This window comes from Colius striatus, chromosome 5 (assembly GCF_028858725.1).
Source record: "Colius striatus isolate bColStr4 chromosome 5, bColStr4.1.hap1, whole genome shotgun sequence".
In the NCBI taxonomy this organism is placed as follows: Eukaryota; Metazoa; Chordata; class Aves; order Coliiformes; family Coliidae; genus Colius; species Colius striatus.
The window spans coordinates 13,859,107-13,876,934 of NC_084763.1; the positions used below are offsets into that span (position 1 = coordinate 13,859,107).

The 17,828-nt window shown below is 41.4% G+C and overlaps 1 protein-coding gene across 4 annotated transcripts in view; it reads right to left on the minus strand.

Annotated features, from left to right (window-relative positions):
- The window catches only part of ATP2C1 (ATPase secretory pathway Ca2+ transporting 1), a 50,821-nt gene extending 35,940 nt beyond the window's left edge, over nucleotides 1–14,881 (minus strand). The window contains exons 1-2 of one of the 4 annotated variants that reach the window (XM_061997349.1): nucleotides 14,610–14,881; nucleotides 13,987–14,128 (exon numbers count right to left, since the gene is read on the minus strand). In XM_061997349.1, the coding sequence (XP_061853333.1) occupies nucleotides 13,987–13,992 (6 nt within the window). In that variant the 5' untranslated portion in view covers nucleotides 13,993–14,128; nucleotides 14,610–14,881. Of the gene's footprint in view, nucleotides 1–13,908; nucleotides 14,129–14,210; nucleotides 14,317–14,609 lie in introns of those variants that run through there. The other 3 variants (XM_061997351.1, XM_061997350.1, XM_061997353.1) reach the window with 3 other exon arrangements.
- Between the last annotated feature and the right edge of the window lie 2,947 nt (nucleotides 14,882–17,828).

Genomic DNA, 17,828 nt, shown 5'->3' on the forward strand with positions numbered 1-17,828 from the left:
TGACTCTAAGCCCTGCAAAATACACTTTGGTATATACAAGTTCATTTCCCTGAAACTTTATCTGGGGTACCGATGCATCACAACCCAACCTTCCTTCCACGCAGCCAGCAAGCCTTAAGGGTACCACCACTTCTACCAGAAACCACAAAGCGCTTGATGCTCACAAGATTCAGTCCCAAGGAATGGAACTGTTTCATTCAAATTCACCTATTCTGTAATGAAGAACACACCCAGTTCCAGCTGCTGTTAAGCCCACATATGCAAATCAGTATTAAAGTTCAACCACTTCAACCCTCAGGAAATTGCTGCTGGAGATGGTGACTTTTCATACTCTAAATACTTATACTTAATTGTCGTTGGATTTTAACTGTACTACTTCTTTTTCTTTCCAGTTTTCTTAGACCTCTCCTAAAGTAAACATTCACCCAGAATTTTGTCACAATCTTCCCTCTTTGATTAATCCCTACAGAATTAGTAGCTCATGTTATTTTCTTTAACGTTTCCCATCCTAAGTACTGGCTTTTGACTTTTATTGAAAAAAGATACCACATTCATGCCATTAGCTACCAAACATCAGTTTAGTGATGAAAACCACTACGCCTGAGTGCTGTTTCAAAACAAACCCACAAACACATGACTGACCAAGATGACTCCACATTTTCAACAAAAATGCTGAGCGACCAAGCTCTCCTAGTTTGAGTAGGCAGAGACGAAATGACAGACATGAGAAATTTCAGTGCTGAGAAAAATCTTTTTCCCTATAACCAACTGACATGGCTGCTAAATACAAATAACAATTCCAAATAAGATACAAAACATCATTTCCCTAGTACTATCAATTAAGACTTTAGAAAGTCTAATAATAAGATTTTTAAGGATATCTTAAGAAGTTAAATGTCCTTAAACATTAAAGTACTCTCAGAGATCAAGCTTTTCCAAGTAAATCTTCATTAGCATAGAAGAACTGTGATACAACAAAGCCTATTTTGACAATCTTTTTGTGGCAGACTGAAAAAGCCAATGATTTTGAATGTGTGCTTCATTCACATTATCTCCTACTTTTCTGTACAGCAAGTAGCAAAAAAAACCAGTAATCTTCAGACAAAATCTGGTATAGGATTAGAAAAATAAAGGCTCAGAAGGTCTTTTCACAGCCAGCTCCTCTGGAGAAAAAAAATTACATGTTGTAAAACAATTCTAATTCTTATTTCAAAAAAGTCACTACAACTGTGTAGATTAAACTATACTCAGTTCTCAAGTGACTCTCCAAAGAACAATTTCAACTATCTAAACACTTTGCCATCAATTAAATTCAACTGCTTAGTCAATGAGAAACTGATCACTGTTTCCCTCATCGCTACCTTCCAAAACAAAGTTTTCCAACAAACTTAGGTCCACAAAAATAATTGGAAAAAAGTGCTTGCTATCTGCTGGAACACAATAACCTCATTCAGGCAAATAATTTTGCCTTTATTTACACATTACTTTCACAATGCAAGAGAAAGATTACTTATTCAATACTATCAGCAACTGCTCCAGAGTTCTTTGCACTGCTGCCCAGATCCGCATACTAAAGATCAGGGCGTCTGCAACACCTTTCAGCTTATCCAACAGAAGTTATCGCTAAAATCACAGTGTTCTACCTAAAGGAGCCAACTCAAACATAGTAAAATGTCTCCCCATCCTATGTTGCAATTAATTTTCAAGCATCTGTCAGCTGATACCTTAATCCACTTCAGTACTTTTTGTTGCTAGGCGAGTTTTTATACAGGTAACTGTGCTAAGAAATGATACTGGCCTATGCTGCCATATCAGAGAGGCAGCACGTACACAACGACATAGAGCTTCTGGAGCTATGACTACAGCTGCCCATTCCCCACTTGCAGCTAACTCTACCAAGGAACAAAGCAGCAGGCTGCTAACTAATAAAAATAAATAGCTGCCTCGGGAAGGACTTTTCTTGGACTACTTCCAATGTAAACACCACCATTTCTAGACCAAGAAATATGCATCAGTCATGACCACAGAACTGTGACCAAACTATGTTTATCAGAATTAATACAAATTTGTCTAGAAGGCTTACACTGTCAGAAATCCAGAGTTCTGTTTTCTCTAAAGAAATATCTAGTTAACAGTAACGTGTTAGTGTTTCTTCATCCTCATAGGCTACAATAGTCTGCCTGTCTAGCCTCTTTCTACTGTGACTAATACCAATAATTCACCTCTACCGTTCTATTTCTCAGCTTAGCAGGGAGAGTCCATTACCAATCAGCAGGGCTCACTGACACCAAGATACTTTTACACTGATTTTTAAGTGGAAATTTTAGCTCTACTTGCTCAGAGAACCCACATGGTAGGATCTACATTCACCGAGAGCAGCCTAAAAATTTAGAACACTAGCAAAAATCTGGTTTTAGACAAGCTTATGATCAAAACACTCTGGCTAATAAGCGAATATAAAGTTCTGCATTAAATGCAGTTCCTTAACAGACATAGAAGTGCAAGATACTGAGGTGTTATAGAAACAAAACTACAGAGAAGAGTATAAGTGAAAAAACTCAGAGGCTCACAAAACAAAGAAATTTAAATTGAGGTACTTAAAGGAAACATTGACTATTTCTTTGACAGTTTCCTTCAGAAACAGGAAAGACAGGAATGCATCTGGGTTTAGGTACCCTACTCTTGGAAGGAATTGTTTATCCTCACACATAAGAAGTCTCATTGGCAAGCTGCAGGTTAGAAGAGATGGTTCTCAAAAAACACTGTGGCATAACTGAAAATGGAAGAAGACAACTGGAAGCATTGACTCAGCACGCTTGCCAGTATTTTCCCATACCCATTACTTCTGAACGTTCCTGTTAATCTAAACAGCTTATTAAGTCAGTTTGAACCTACCATATCAGTCCCTGTAAAACTGAACCCCTTTCAAGCTAACTCAAGTATCACAAAGACTTTACAGGTTGATAACTACAAACAGGTTGAAAGACTATTATTGCACAACCAGCTACTGACCCACATCCAGGTACATGTCTCTCTTTCACAGATATCACGTGCTCACTACTGAGCCATGCTGTGTCTAATCAATAGTAAAATTAATGAATGTACACACAATCAATGTGTAATTAATCAACATGCATTTAATCTTGAGTGAAATATTACATGCACTTGCTTAGGAACTGCAGCTTTAGTAATGAGATAAGGATATTAAAAATATTCCAGACCTGACTGCTATCAGTGATTGAAGAATCTGGACTGTGAACAACACCCCATAAGAGTACTAATGAACCCAGAGTAAACGAGACAGCATGCCCTGCTCTGATTAGAGATCTATCATATGAGGGTTCCCAGCACTGGAAAGAACATGATTCTATACCTTGCTATCACCTTTCTAGGTTAAAGGGTGATCTGTCCTGCAGGTGTTTGTGCCTTTCATTGTGATTCCAAAAGAATCGGCACTTCCTCACTCCCTGTAAGAATCAGCTTTCATTTTTTACCTAACTTCCCCATACTAAATAATAATAATAATAATATTAATAATAATAATAATCACCATGTCCAGCAACATAATAAAAAGGTGTTTCAATGATTACAAAACAGATTGAAATTTACAGGAAATGGGAAGCTGATGATCAAACTATGTGCTGTATACAAAAAGTGATAGAAAGCTCAGATTGTACTAAGCATGTTGTTCTCCAGTTCTGTATAAATTGGAGCCAGGATGGCAGGTGTGGAGGGGTAATGACAGACAGAACCACCACTATGGACATGTGTGTACACAGTAACAGAATAACATACCGTGTGCTTATCTTTTCTGCACTGTCTGGCATCCTGAAAGCACAGGCTAGAGATCAACTAGATGTCAATGGGCACAGAGAACTGAGTCTCCATGTGTGTGCACATGGACTTTGGAAACAGTTCCCACTAGGCAAACACTTTTGGCCGTGAAAGGTATCTTTAAGGTAAAGACTCTACCCAGAAAGCAAGTAATTCTTTTTTGTGTCAGTTCCATCAGATAAGTGCAAAGTCTTCACCTTATTAGGACATTGTGTCTAGACATTTTTGAAGACCCAGATCTTCAGCCATCTTGTCCTCCATCTTCAAATTCTCCATTTAAATAGGTCACTGCTTAGCATCACATCTCTGATTCCACAGATTCCCTTTCTAACAATGACCTTACAAATATCTATTTCACTAAACATTTCCACTCCCCATGTTTGTCTATAGGGCAAGGTGCTCCTAGAACCTAAGGACAGGTCCCAAGCAATGACCAAGTGATGAGAAGAGACAGTAAAAAGCCAAGCACACACACAAAAAGATAAAAATAAAAATCACACATTAGGCATGTTCAACAGTTACAGCAAGTCCCAGACCAACTGCATATCCAGAAGCAAACACTATATACACAGCACAATTCAAAAAGTGAAAGCAGGGCAGAAAAGAGCAAACAAAGAGCCCTCAGACCACTGTGGAACAAGCAATACCCAAGGTTGTTTTAACTATGATGCAACTTCCTAGTAAGATTCTTCCAGATTTTAACAGGAATTGAATCTCCCAAAAAACTCAACAGTTATGCTAACAGAGGCAGCAGGTGAAAGTAGGTGAGTGTGACAGATATAGATTTAATAAAGTAATTAAAAAGCAGTGCAACCACGTGTATCATGGCTTTGTGTGGAGCCGTTTCTGCTAAGGGGAAGGGGCTGTGAAGATGGTTCCTGTAGGAAGTTGCTCAAAACTCTCCCCAGCTCTGAGCCAGACCCACTTCTGGGGCTGAGCCAATTAGGTGTCTCCACAATCACTTTTTAAGAAGCCAGAAGAGGAGGTTTCTTCCTGTTCCGTTCTTTCTTCCTCCTTTTTTTTTTTTTTCCAGCTGGTGGTGGTGCAAGGAGTTGGAAGAGAGAAAGAAACAACCATACAGACCCCAGAGTCAGTGAGGGAAGAGAGGAAGAGGTGCGCTGGAGCAGAGACTCCCCTGCATCCTGTGGAGAGGACTGGTGAAGCTGAAATTTGTTTACAGTTCATAAAAGACCCCGCATCAAGGGCAGTGACTGTGCCCAGAGGAGGTTGTGTCTCATGTGAGGGACCCTGTATCAGCTGAAGCCATGGCTGTTGGGAACAACCCACAGCAGAGAAGTTCGTTAAGGACTGTGTCCTGGGCGAGGGACCCTGTATCAGAGCAGAGGAAGAATGTGAGGAGTCGTCCTCCTCTGAGAAGACAGAAGCAGCAGAGCCCATCTGTGAGAGACTGACCACATTCCCCATTCCCTGCCCCCCTGAACCATTGAGGGGGGAGGAGGCAGAGATATCGGGAGCAGTGAGCTGGGCCTGGGAAGAAAGGAGGGATTGGGGAGAAAGATCTTAAAGTGCTGGTTGTGATTTTCTCATCATCCTGCTCTGTTTTTGCTTTTTCTTCTGTTCTGTTTCTTGTGGGTAGTAGAATAAACTTTCCTACTTTCCTCTCTAAGTCGAGTACTGGAGTCTGTTTTGCCCGGAACCATAATTGCCAGCGAGGCCTCCCTGCCCTTGTCTCAATCCACAACAATCTTGGTTATCTTTTTACTCCCATTTCGCTGGGGCCTCTGCCATCCTAACAAGGGTGGGAGTGGGTAGGAGGCACCAAGCGAGAGACTGCTGTGGTGCATCATTGCAGGCTGGGCCTGAGCTGCGACAACACTCACAAGAGATAAACAAAGACAAGCTACAAACTTACCTCATTTCATTTTTTTAAAGTTTCATTTTTTAATTCTATTCTTGGCTTTTGAACTAATTTCTCTATTATTTCAGTGATGTACATAAAACTGGAAGTTATATTGGAGGGTTGGACTAGATGGTCCCTTCCAATCCCTACCATTCTATGATTCTATGATATTCAGGAAGGCTTCATCTATACAGATCAGAATGATAGAGTTGCATGTACCTCACGTGTGATTAAATCACAAAGATCAATTACTCCCAATATTCTCAACTAGCAGTGTCTCCTAAAGAGCCTCAAACCCCTGTAAATTTAGATATAAAGAACACTCAAATACTGTGACTGACCAATAAACCTACAATAAAAGGCTCTGAGGAGACCAGCAAGGGTGATGGGCCCACGAAGCTCCGGAATTAACTAACTATGAAACACAGCTGTTGCTAGGAGCCTCACTTTACCATATGACAACAGGGATTGGACAGTGGCCTTTGCTTTGGATAAACAACTCCATCAGTTGACTGGATCAATTGGTGGCATAGTTGTTCCTCCCCAGATTCACTAAACGTCCAGCAAATGTCCCAGTTAGTCAGACTGGCATGTGGTATGTGTGATGGCTCATCCCAACATATGCACTGAATAACCTAATACATTTAAGACAGTGCAATAGGCTTGAGCTAGTTGCAACCCACATATTCCTTTCCAGTAACTGGGGATGCCCACCGTCATGGCAGAGAGTATATAATAGAGATGAGTAATGGGAATCCTGTTAGTATTGGGATTGAACTGTGTATCCTTAATTTCTACATTTTGCTAAGTATAACTTACAAAAGACATTGAAAACTTAGTACAAACATGTTATTCTGCTAAAGCAGAAATCCCTCATACCACCAAGTATATTCAAATACACACATTTGGTACTCAACATCACACACTCTTTATATGCAACATTATCTAAAAGAACCTGGACAGAGAGTATTACATTCTGTCAAATACCCTTATGGAAAATGTTGCTTTCTTGGAGCAAGAAGTACCACCATCCTTTCAACAACAACAGCCACAAACAACTTGCACAAACAGCGTTTTACTTGCCACTGCACAGTCCCCTCCCACCCCCAAAAGGTTGAAGTCTGCAGACTAATGAGCCACTTGTTTTCTATCACGTACTGTTTGCTCAGGACGAGTAATACTTTTTGAAGGCTTTGAAGTTACTGTCTACTACCTTCATTCAAATGGACTCCTTTGTAAAAGTGTGATGATTTTTCACTTCTGGAAAAACAGCTGCTGTACCAGCTCTGTATTCTAATAGTCAAAGAAATTTGTTACTGTTCAACAATATTTTAGTTTAAACATTTTACCAGGAGTCCCAACATCAAAGGAAATGCACACAGAAAAGTTCTGTCTCTAAAAAATGCCAGAAGGAAAGAGAAACACTAATTTGCATTAATGAGTTCTCCTTGCAGAGTAGTTTCTATCCTGGCAGGTCACATAGTTTCAGCCCCTTGCTATTATATGTTATTTCATAAGACTTTACAGAGAAAGTGTGCATCTGGGAAGGAACAACCCCATGCACCAGTACATGCTGGGGACTGACCTGCTGGAGAGCAGCTCTGCAGAGAGAGACCTGGGAGTCCTGGTTGATAACAAACTAACCATGACCCAGCAATGTACCAATGGCACATGGCATCCTGGCCAATGGCATCCTGGGATGCATCAAGAAGAGTATGGCCAGCAGGTCGAGGGAGGTTCTGCTCCTCCTCTACTCTGCCCTGGTGAGGCCTCATCTGGAGTCCTGTGTCCAGTTCTGGGCTCTTCAGCTCAAGAGGGACAGGGAAGTGCTGGAGAGAGTCCAGCGCAGGGCCACCAAGATGATCAAGGAACTGGAGCATCTTCCTTATGAGGAAAGTCTACAGGGAACTGGGGCTGTTTAGTCTGGAGAAGAAGACACTACAGGGGGGATCTCATTAATATTTATAAGTAATAAATGGTGGATGTCAAGAGGTTGAGGCAACCCTTTTTGTATGGTATCTAGCAACAGGACAAGGGGTAATGGGATGAAGCTGGAACACAAAAAGAATGGTAGGGGTTGGAAGGGACCTTTAGAGATCATCTCGTCCAACCCCCCTGCAGAAGCAGGTCCATGTAGATCAGGTCGCATAGGAATGTGTCATCTTAAAAAAATCAACTTCTGAGAAACAAATCTCCATAAGCTGAGTATACCTTACTCTTTCAGGATGCTTCACCTTGTCTGCTTCGGGGTTTTTTTTTAGTAAAATAAAAAGGAAAGTAGGACATGTAGTTCAACAGAGGCTGAGTAATTTTCTATTACCACAGTATATTCCATGCGGTTATCTTGCAAGCCTTGTGAATGGCAACAGTCCATTCTCTAGCTAGGGAAAATATTTCACAAGAGCAATGACATTTGACTGCAGTTCTGTAGATTGTTGGAGCAATGGCAACAAAAATTTAAACTCAACTAAACTAAACACCACCTTATTTCCTTTAGCTCATTTATTTAGTATACAGTTGAAACTTTGCATTCAGTTGCTACAAAAGACTTACCATTTAGAGCATTCCTAGATACTCTGGAGGATGCACTGTGATTAATCAAAGCTTGGTTTCTAACTGCCTTAAGGTGGCATCAGAATTACTAAGAATGCATTGACAAACACATCTGACCATCTGTTTTTGTTTCAAAATAATCAGCTCTGATTCTTCCTGTTCAAAAAAAACACCTCCCTGAACACAGAAGTCTGTTTGAACATTTCACACGTCACATTTATTAATCAGAAGAACAAGAAGATACAGAATCCTAAGCACACACCAAAATGATCAAATCAATGTTAGTGCCTTGATGATAGAAAAGTTTATGTATAACAGCACTGGGTCAGTTCAGATATTCATCAGCCAAGGAGGAGAGCACCGACAGCCATATCTCACTTAACCCCAAATAGGATACACCTCTGCGTAAGTCCTAATTCACATGAAGCCTTTTAGAAGTCGAAAGCCAAAAGAATTTGGGTCTAAATACCAGTCATTTATTTTGTCAGAGGGTTGCTAACTTTTCAGAAAAGAACATTTAAGCTTAGAAATAAGATCATGTGGCTGTTTGCCAACAGTCTGCTTCTATCTCATAGTACTTTGAAGTGCTGAGCTTCTTAAAATGAAGGGCTGTAATTGAACAGCAAACACTAACATTAGCGTGTTCTAATATACTACTAATGTAGCCATGACACGTGCAGACTCTCCTTGCCACGTAATTCTATTAAGCAAAACCACCGACAGAAATATTTGCTCAGTACTTATTTGTTTAAAATAATGAAGTTCCAAGACCCAATCATTGATTACATCCTTGACAGCTATGCACTTACTTCAGAATGTGGCAAAATGAAAGTTCCCATTAAAAGAAATCCTGAACCTACTGTTTACAACAGTTCTCAGGACCAAGCTAGTGTCAGTGTCAATTTAAATGCAAACATAACTCACTGCTCAACTACTCTACTTATAATAATAAGCTTTCTAATAATTACTATCAAGAAAGCAGCAACATGGTACACACCAAGCTCTTTTTTTGTCACATATGTAGAAAAAGTGCTGCAAAAAAAAGGTCTTTGTAAAAGATTCTGTAGGCTGCATCTGCAAACCCATTTTTCATTTTATCCCTTGTAGTTGTTTAGAGTTAGAATGCTTACAAAACAAATCACTAGAAACAGATGCTTGTTTTAAATTTATACCTAGATCATTGTGTTTTCTTCTGCCTCTCTAATCTGCATTTTAACTTTACCATTCCTTCTAGCTTCTACAAACCACAGTGAAAATGCCAATTTTATCATCCAGCATCAATCAATTCAGTATCACCTGAAATCTCACCAACTCAAATGCAGGTCTCAACTGAAATCTACTTATTAACTTATTCCACTCTTGCAAAATTCCATTGTGGTCTCTGGGTGAATTTATACTGAACTGAAACTATGATGACAAAGAACCGAGTCAAGCTAATGCTCTGCTTATGCCAAAGGAGGAGGTCTCACTCCTTTGTCCCTCACTGTTTTCAACATTAGCTGGACACATCATGAGCCCACTTGACTTTCAAGAGAAAGCTGTCCCACAAGGGACAAAGGGAAAGAAGTGCTATGCAAACTCAGGTAGCAAGCCAAACTCAAAAACCAACACAACAGCCGACACAAGAGGTACAGCAGGAACACAGCCGAGAGAAGGGTCTTTTTTCAGCAGTGATGAGACCATCCATTCAGTGCTGTGGAAGAGCATCCCAATATCACCACATACTTGTCGCTCTTCACCAAAAAAAGAAAAAAACCAAGCAAAAATGTTTTATTATCTTTTGTTTAATTAGCTGCCCTGAGAATTGTCTGCATTTTCTTCACACCACTGTTTTCCCTGACTCACTATAAAGAGATTATGCCAAAGACTCTCCACATAAAGGAGCTACAAAGCTAACTAACTAAACATACATTCTGTGATGTCTGAACTCAAGCAGATTCCACATTAAACCACAACCACTTCTGATTTACATGTATGGGGGGAAAAAAGGAGGGAAGGAAAGACTAAAACTACCTAATGCTCTATCAATAAGTCAAACAACAAAGACAACACAGACTGTTCAATTAAAAAAGAGATCTAACTTCTAATGCAAGACAAGTGTTATGTTAACTTAGCAGTTATTTATCAAAGTGCTGTTAAAGGATAGGAAAGTATTCACTGGAATTGGTCTTTAGTGAAGACTTGCCACTTTTTTAACAAAGTTAAAAAAAAAATCTCTCACCTTATCCTCTAGGTTAAACAGAAGGGATGAGACATTTTTCTGCCAATATGTGTTAAGTATTGGGTTCTAATTTTCTGCAAGCTGCAGACGGTAAGACGTAGTAATCAATGAATATAAAAACTCTTGATTCGTCTCTTAATTTATTAAGAAATCATCTACATGTCAAAAGGAAGGTGAACTGCTATGATAACACCAAGTCCATATCAGAATTTCTAACGCTATCCACCACAAATTTAATTCTGATTTCTTTGGATATTACTTTCATGAACAAATGATGATGCCACTCTGGAACAATTTAAATTGCTTTCAAGCCACTGCTGCCACAGGCATCCCTCCCCCCTCTGTTGCCAGTCGCATGTGCCCTTCATCAGTACTTACAGCTGTCTAATCCATGATGTCCAGGGTCCTAACTCACTGCCCCCCAAAACCTCGTCTTAGTTTAGCAACTAAGACAATTTTCAACACTTCAGAAAAACAGCTGCACTTCAAGCGCAGAAAAGACAAACAAAAAAGATTCATTTGTCTTCTCAGGATTATGTGAAGAATTAAAGCATCTTAACCAAAGAAAAATTTCTTGCCTTGCATCTTACTATTCACACAATTATCAAAATGATCCTGAAAGCACTCCTGACAGACTATAGGCTGAAGTTAACAGTCATCTTTGAAGATTAGCTGAAATTAACTACGACTCAAAACACTGAAGATTAAGGAGGATTTCAGAATCACAACATGGTGTTCTTATTGCTTACAGTAAGCCTTGTCTGAGTTTTTGCACCAACCTTCTACATGATTTCGGAAAAATCTTTTTGGTTTATAGTGGAAAAATGTTACTCTGACCTCTTCTGATCTGAAAAAAAAATGCTACCAAGGGCCTTAGTAACAAAACAGAACTCCTACTTAACAATTTGTATTTCTAATCACAGTCTCACCTCAGAGCAGAAAAGCTCTAAGTTGATGTAAACTAAACTGTAAGTCTTCTAAAAAAAGGCAGTCTTCTACAAGACATTTCTCAGTAGAAAAAAAGAACCTGCCACTATCTAAAAGATGGTGATAAAAGACCAAAAAAAAAATACACAGAAGATTATTTAAAAAGCCCAAAGGCATCAATGGAAAAATTACAAAGCCTGCTTTGCACTCAAAAGTTATACTTTGTTTACACAAGTTGTCTCAACTCTGTATTTTAAGAAAAAGCTCTGCTTACCAAAAGAAGTCACAAAATTCTTTCCAAACAGATACAAACATCATTCCTGTAAGTCAGTTTTACAGAGCTAAGCAGAAGTCTTTCTATGACAGGAAATTATTTCTTCCCTATTATGATGAGTTACATGAAGGCTTACACAAATTTAGTCATCCCAACACAACATACGAACAACAAAGACTTGGGAAAAAACACTAACTGGCTTGGACTAAACATCCAATATGAATACTGAACTGACACAGGAAAACATCAGTTTCCCAAACTATTTTATCACTTTCCAATCTTGAATATTAATCCAAATAGAGAGGAGAAAAAGAGTCTGTCATCTCTTGCTCAGCATCCAAACTAAAGATCTTTCAAACGTAAGCTTTCAAAACTTCAAAAAAATGAAGTTGAGACATTCTAACTGTAATCTTGTAGAACAAAGATTGCAAAGACTCAACTTTCTGCTGGAGAAAGAATCAGTAAGGATCCTCTCAAGAGAGCTCAAAAGTTCCAATATGAAAGCTCTTAGTGTCCAGCTGGCTCAAAATGTCAACTGGACAGAAAAAGAAGAGCTCAGAAATACCAACACCACCAAAACAGAAATAACACAGGTGTAATTGTATGTTCCTGTCTGAAGACTCAGTTATTAGATGGGGAGTGGAAAGAGTGGGGAGGAAGTAAATATTATAGTATTTTTTCCATTAAAAACTAATAAATGCCACCTTTGTGCTACCAACATTCAGAAGAATTAGAATGGGACATACTATCATGTGCAACCTGATTACAAACTACATTTATGTCATTCTGTCTGTTTGGTAATAGAACTAAAAGGCATTCAGAGTCTTTCTGCTGTTTTGGTTTTGGCCCACCTATGTCAGACAGGTACTTCCCCGCCTCCAGGTACTTCTGTTCAATAGTATTATATTATTTTTGCTTCCCCCACACCTCCAGTGCCATGCATTCAAAAAACCCACACCTTTCTACTATGACACAACAACTGAAATATAAAAGCACTGACACTACTTCCAAAAGAAAGATCAGTCTTCTAGAGCTGCTCCCCCACACTCCAAAATTCCCTCTATCTAAACAAGTTCCATGCTCTTTGTCACAAATGCTCAGTTGGAAGACATGAGCAAGAGAATTACTCCTGACATCATTTTAAAGTTTAAAAAGCGTTCTGAAATGCCAGATTACAACCACCTCCATGGTTTTCAATATAGATTGGACTTTACAATTACTACAACTTTCCAGTCAAGGAAGACAGTCGTTATTTCCAAACAGAAAAATATGCAATCATAGAAAATAGTTAGGACTACCCCACAAACTCAATCCAGTTCTTCATTCAAGTCAAACTACTAAAAAAGCATCTCCCTTTTCAGAACAGGTTGGGAGGAAAAGGAGCTCCTGAGTCACACAAAACAACCTACAGGAGAGTTGCCACCTAAAAAAAAAATATCCATCTAACCTTCAAAAATATTGGTGACATAAGGAGGATGGGGAGAATCAGTAATTCGTTTCTTACACTTATGGTAATAAAAACAATACATTTCAGCAATTTTCAACAGTCAGAGTCAGACTGAAAGGGGAAAAAAAAGTAAAAAAACTTTAAATATTAAATACATCAATGAAGTTCATAGTCATTATTACCAATGCAAAGAAGCTCTCAAGATTCTCAGAGCATATACTGAAGAAGAACATGGAAAAACTGAAACAAACTACCAGATTAAGTCATTTCTAAATTAGACAAAAAGGACAAAGCACAAGAGAGCAACTTCCTTTACTACATTTGAGTTTAGAGCTTCATACCAGATCTTTCAAGTACTAGAACTCAAAACTTCAGTGCCACTTTTTAATTAAATACTGTCCAAGAGAGTAAACTTAAGCAATTTTTAATACATACAAAATATTTCAACACAAAATGCAATTATTGTTTCTCAATAGCACCCTGAAAGACAAAATTTAACAAAATCATATAATCTAAGTAAATACCAAGCGACTAATTGCTCAGAAGCCCCTATTTAAATAAGACATTTCTATTGCAAATACACAGAGTACTAAAACACACCATAGGCATTTTGTGTATCTGTCAAGAGTGAATAAAATCTGTCTGATTATTAGTTCAACAAGCAGCAGCATGAGAAAAACGATGGTCCTGAAATTCCTAAACTACAAAATACAGATCAAATTTTCTTCTACAAGATTAACACGAGACAGCAACCCTGCAAACCCCTGGAATGGTAAGACATACACACGCACCAGTAGGAGTTGTCACCAAATTGCATGCAAAAATCCTCTTAGCTCCAATGAAGTCAGTGACTCTGATGAGACCTTTACCTTCATTTTCCATCGAAATCGTACTTGAGTCGATAGTTACAAAAGTCTTTAGCACTGCAGCAGGAACTGAAAGGTGAAGAGAGAGATGCCCCAAGATCCCAGGCAATCACACTGCTCCCTCTGCCCTCACCTGCAGCAACATCTGCAAGAGAAACCAGCGCTAGAAGAGGGGGAGAAAAAACCCTAAACCAAAAGATCCCTCCAAAAAAACAAAATAAACCAACAGCCAAATCCTGTAGGTCTCGACCACCTTTCCCCTCACACCAGCGCGGAGCAGAGAGATGCATACAGAGAGCCCGCAGAGCTGTCAGGGGCCACCAAGGATTAGGATTAGTTGCCCAGTAGCTACAGCAACACCGAGCAGCGCCGCCGCTTCCCCCTCGCCGCAAGCGAGCAGCCTCGTCCCGCCCGGGGAGGGGCTCCGCACAGAATGAACGCCCCGCACCTAAAAATAAACCCTCACCCCACGTAACCCCCTTGCGCCCCGGCTCTGCCCGCACCCCGTCTCCTCGGCGCCAGGCAGGAGAGGAGCGCTGAAGGAAAGCGGCGGCCCCCCGAGGCGCGGCCCCCCGCCCGCAGCCCCCGCCGCGGCTCCCCCAGCCGCCCCGGCCCCGCCCGCTCACCCTGTGGCGCAGGCCGCCGCGGGAGGCAGCGAGGTGGCGGCGATGTGGCGGGGGAAGAGAGGCGCGAGCGGTAATTGCCCCACTGCCGCCTCGCCGCAGCTCTCAGCTCCGTGGCTCGGGGCAGCAACGGCGGCACGGCCGCATTCCCGCTCCGCTCACTTCCGCGGGCGGCGGGGGGAGGCGAGAGGCAGCGGACGGGGCGGGGCACGGCGGCGGAAGGGCGGGCGGAGCCTCCCCCTCCGCTCCGCTCCGCTCCGTTCCGTTCCGCGCGGGCGCCTGCGCCCCGAGAGGGGCGGCCCCGCCTCGGCGCAGCCCCGGGAGCTTGCGGGCGTCCCTTCGGTGTCCTCCCCCGCTACGGCCCGGGAGGCGGTTCTTGGCCACGACGCGGCGAGTCAGTTTAAACGCCCCAGCCGCTGTTTGGAGCTGCGGAGGCCTGTGCCCGCGGTGAGCTCCTCCGCGGCGAGGCGCGCAGCGCTCGCTGCCCAGGCAGGGAGAGCGGTTCCGTGAGGAGAATGGAGGCGGGAGCAGCGCTGCCGCGCGCGAGGCGTTGCTCGTCCCTCGCCGCCAACCGCCCCATCCCGTCGCGTGCCACCGGCCCCGCTGCCGGCACTGGGAGCACAACCCTGAGCCTTGGGAAGACAACCCGCCAGCCCCCACGGGGCAGAGAGTGCTGCCTTCCACCCTGGGTGTCTCGGACGCTGCTTTTGCATGACGGTTGGCATGTCGCACATGTGGAGTGCCCGCTACAGCCAGGCTAGGCTTGTAGCCCAGTTAGTTTCGAATCAGACCAGTTGTAATCTTTCCAATGTTAACAAAAAATCAACACTCAGTGCAACATCGTGAACACTTTAAGTGTGACTGCTTTTAAAACCTGGTTTTAGCTAGGAGTCATGTAACCCCCAACCCTTATCACTGAAGTACCACGGGGAAAGAAAAACAACAAGTCCATTAGGTTTATGCCAAAAGAATATTGTTTGAAATTAGAGTTCACGGCTAGGGAAGGTTTTATTTAAAAGTAATTTCCACTGAGGTAACAAATGTTATATTCAAGGTGTGATGTGCAGAACAAAATGCCTTTTGACTTTCAAGGTCAAAATCTAATGGAGACATGCTAATTAGAGCCTTTATACCCCCCTTCTGAAGGAGTATGACAACACGGTCTTAGAAAATACAATTGCCTTGGCATCTCATGATTAATGACCTGTCACCTTGGCTTTGTTTTTCTTAAGCAGCAGAAGAAACCAAAAGTCGGTCTTTGTCAGTTCATAAGGGGCATTTAACAGATTTAAATGTTAAACATTTTAATTAAATCTCCCAGCCCATAACAGCATCCTTCTCGAATCCCTCAGCTAAACAAGGTGACATTAAAGAGCATTCTCGCTTCTTTTAAAGCTCTTGGAAGATAAATTTGAGTGCTAAAATAATATACATTTGTCAATACATTTTGAGAGGTAAAGAGTTACAAGTACTGATTTAAAATATAAGTCTTCGATATTTGCATTCAGGAAAATAATATGACCACAAGCAGGCTAATTGTTGGAGAATGTATAATGCAGAGTTTCTGACCTGTCCCATATAGCTGCCGTGTTACTTGAGTATCTTCATGGTTACTCCATAAAGTAGCCCACTACGAGGTAGGTAGCATGGTCATTGTAGCAACTACTCTTCACAAAGATACTGCTTCTGTTGACTTGTTTACAAGGCAAGCAACCATTTTGAGCTACTTATGGTGCAAGTTATGATGCCTCAATTTTGAAACAAACCAAATGCACAATAACTGCAGAGAGAGACCTGGGAGTTCTGGTTGATAATAAACTGAACATGAGCCAGCAATGTGCCCTCGTGGCCAAGAAGGCCAATGGCATCCTGGGATGCATCAAGAAGAGTGTGGCCAGCAGGTCAAGGGAGGTTCTCCTCCCCCTCTACTCTGCCCTGGTGAAGCCTCATCTGGAGTCCTGTGTCCAGTTCTGGGCTCCTCAGCTCAAGAGGGACAGAGATGATCTAGGAACTGAAACATCTTTCATACCAGAAAAGACTGTGGGAACTGGGGCTGTTTAGTCTAGAAAAGAGGAGACTGAGGGAGGATCTTATTAATATTTACAAATATCTAAATGGTGAGTGTCAGGAGGTGGAGGCATGTATGATCAGCAGATGTGTACAAAAAAAACCATTAAGCTCAAGATACGAAGCTTTTTTAGTTTCCACTGTGCAGTTGGGTTTGGTTCTGACTTTTAAGACATGTGAACAGAGGTTGTTTCTTAGTAGACAGGCTTTGTCACAGACATTTAGATCTCAATAGCTCCAACTGTGAATTCCCAATGTTCTCCACACAGTTTTTAACAGCACCGTGTAAAAAGGTCCAATTATGTTGTGAATGTAAACAGTATTAGGACCTCTAGGCTCTGGGTCTTTCCCTTCATGAAAATGTTTTTCATAGTTAATGGTAATATAACAAGGGATACCTGTTTTAACAAAGTAATGAGTTAATGAGTTCATAGAATCATAGAATCACACGCAGAATGGTAGGGGTTCGAAGGGACCTTTAGAGATCATCAGGTCCAACCCCCTGCAGAAGCAGGTGCACCTAGATCAAGTCACAGAGGAATGCGTCCAGACGGGTCTTGAAGACTTCCAAGGAAGGAGCCTCCACAACCCCTCTGGGCAGCCTGTTCCAGGGCTCACTCACCTCAACAGTGAAAGAGTTTTTTCTTATGTTTAAGTGGAACTTTTTGTGCTCCAGCTTCATCCCCTTACCCCACATCCTGTTGCCAGGCATCTGGGAAGCACCTCTTCTGCATTATACCAGGACTACACCCATCCTTGAAAATGGTATTACTGTTTCTGTCACACTCTACACCTACAAGCAGTGGCTGTTCAATAAACAACGCTCCAAGTATTTTATCTCCATCTGCTGCTAAATATTGCTTCTTTAAAAATTCTGACCTTAACGTGAGCTCAATACACAAGGGTATAAGACAGCTGTAATATCTTCAGGAAGCCTCATAAAGTGTGTGGCAAAGGCATTATCTGGCAAACCAAAGCAACATTATTAGAATATGATTGTGGAGATAAAGCCTCACATTTAAAAACAAAACACCTTGTTTACAGTAACCAGTCACAGCCAGTTGTACTCACAAATTACAATAGTATTTGTTTTACATTTTTTAATCTTGTAAAAAAGCTTCCAATTAAGTGCTCCTCTCAATGTCCCATGAGCAA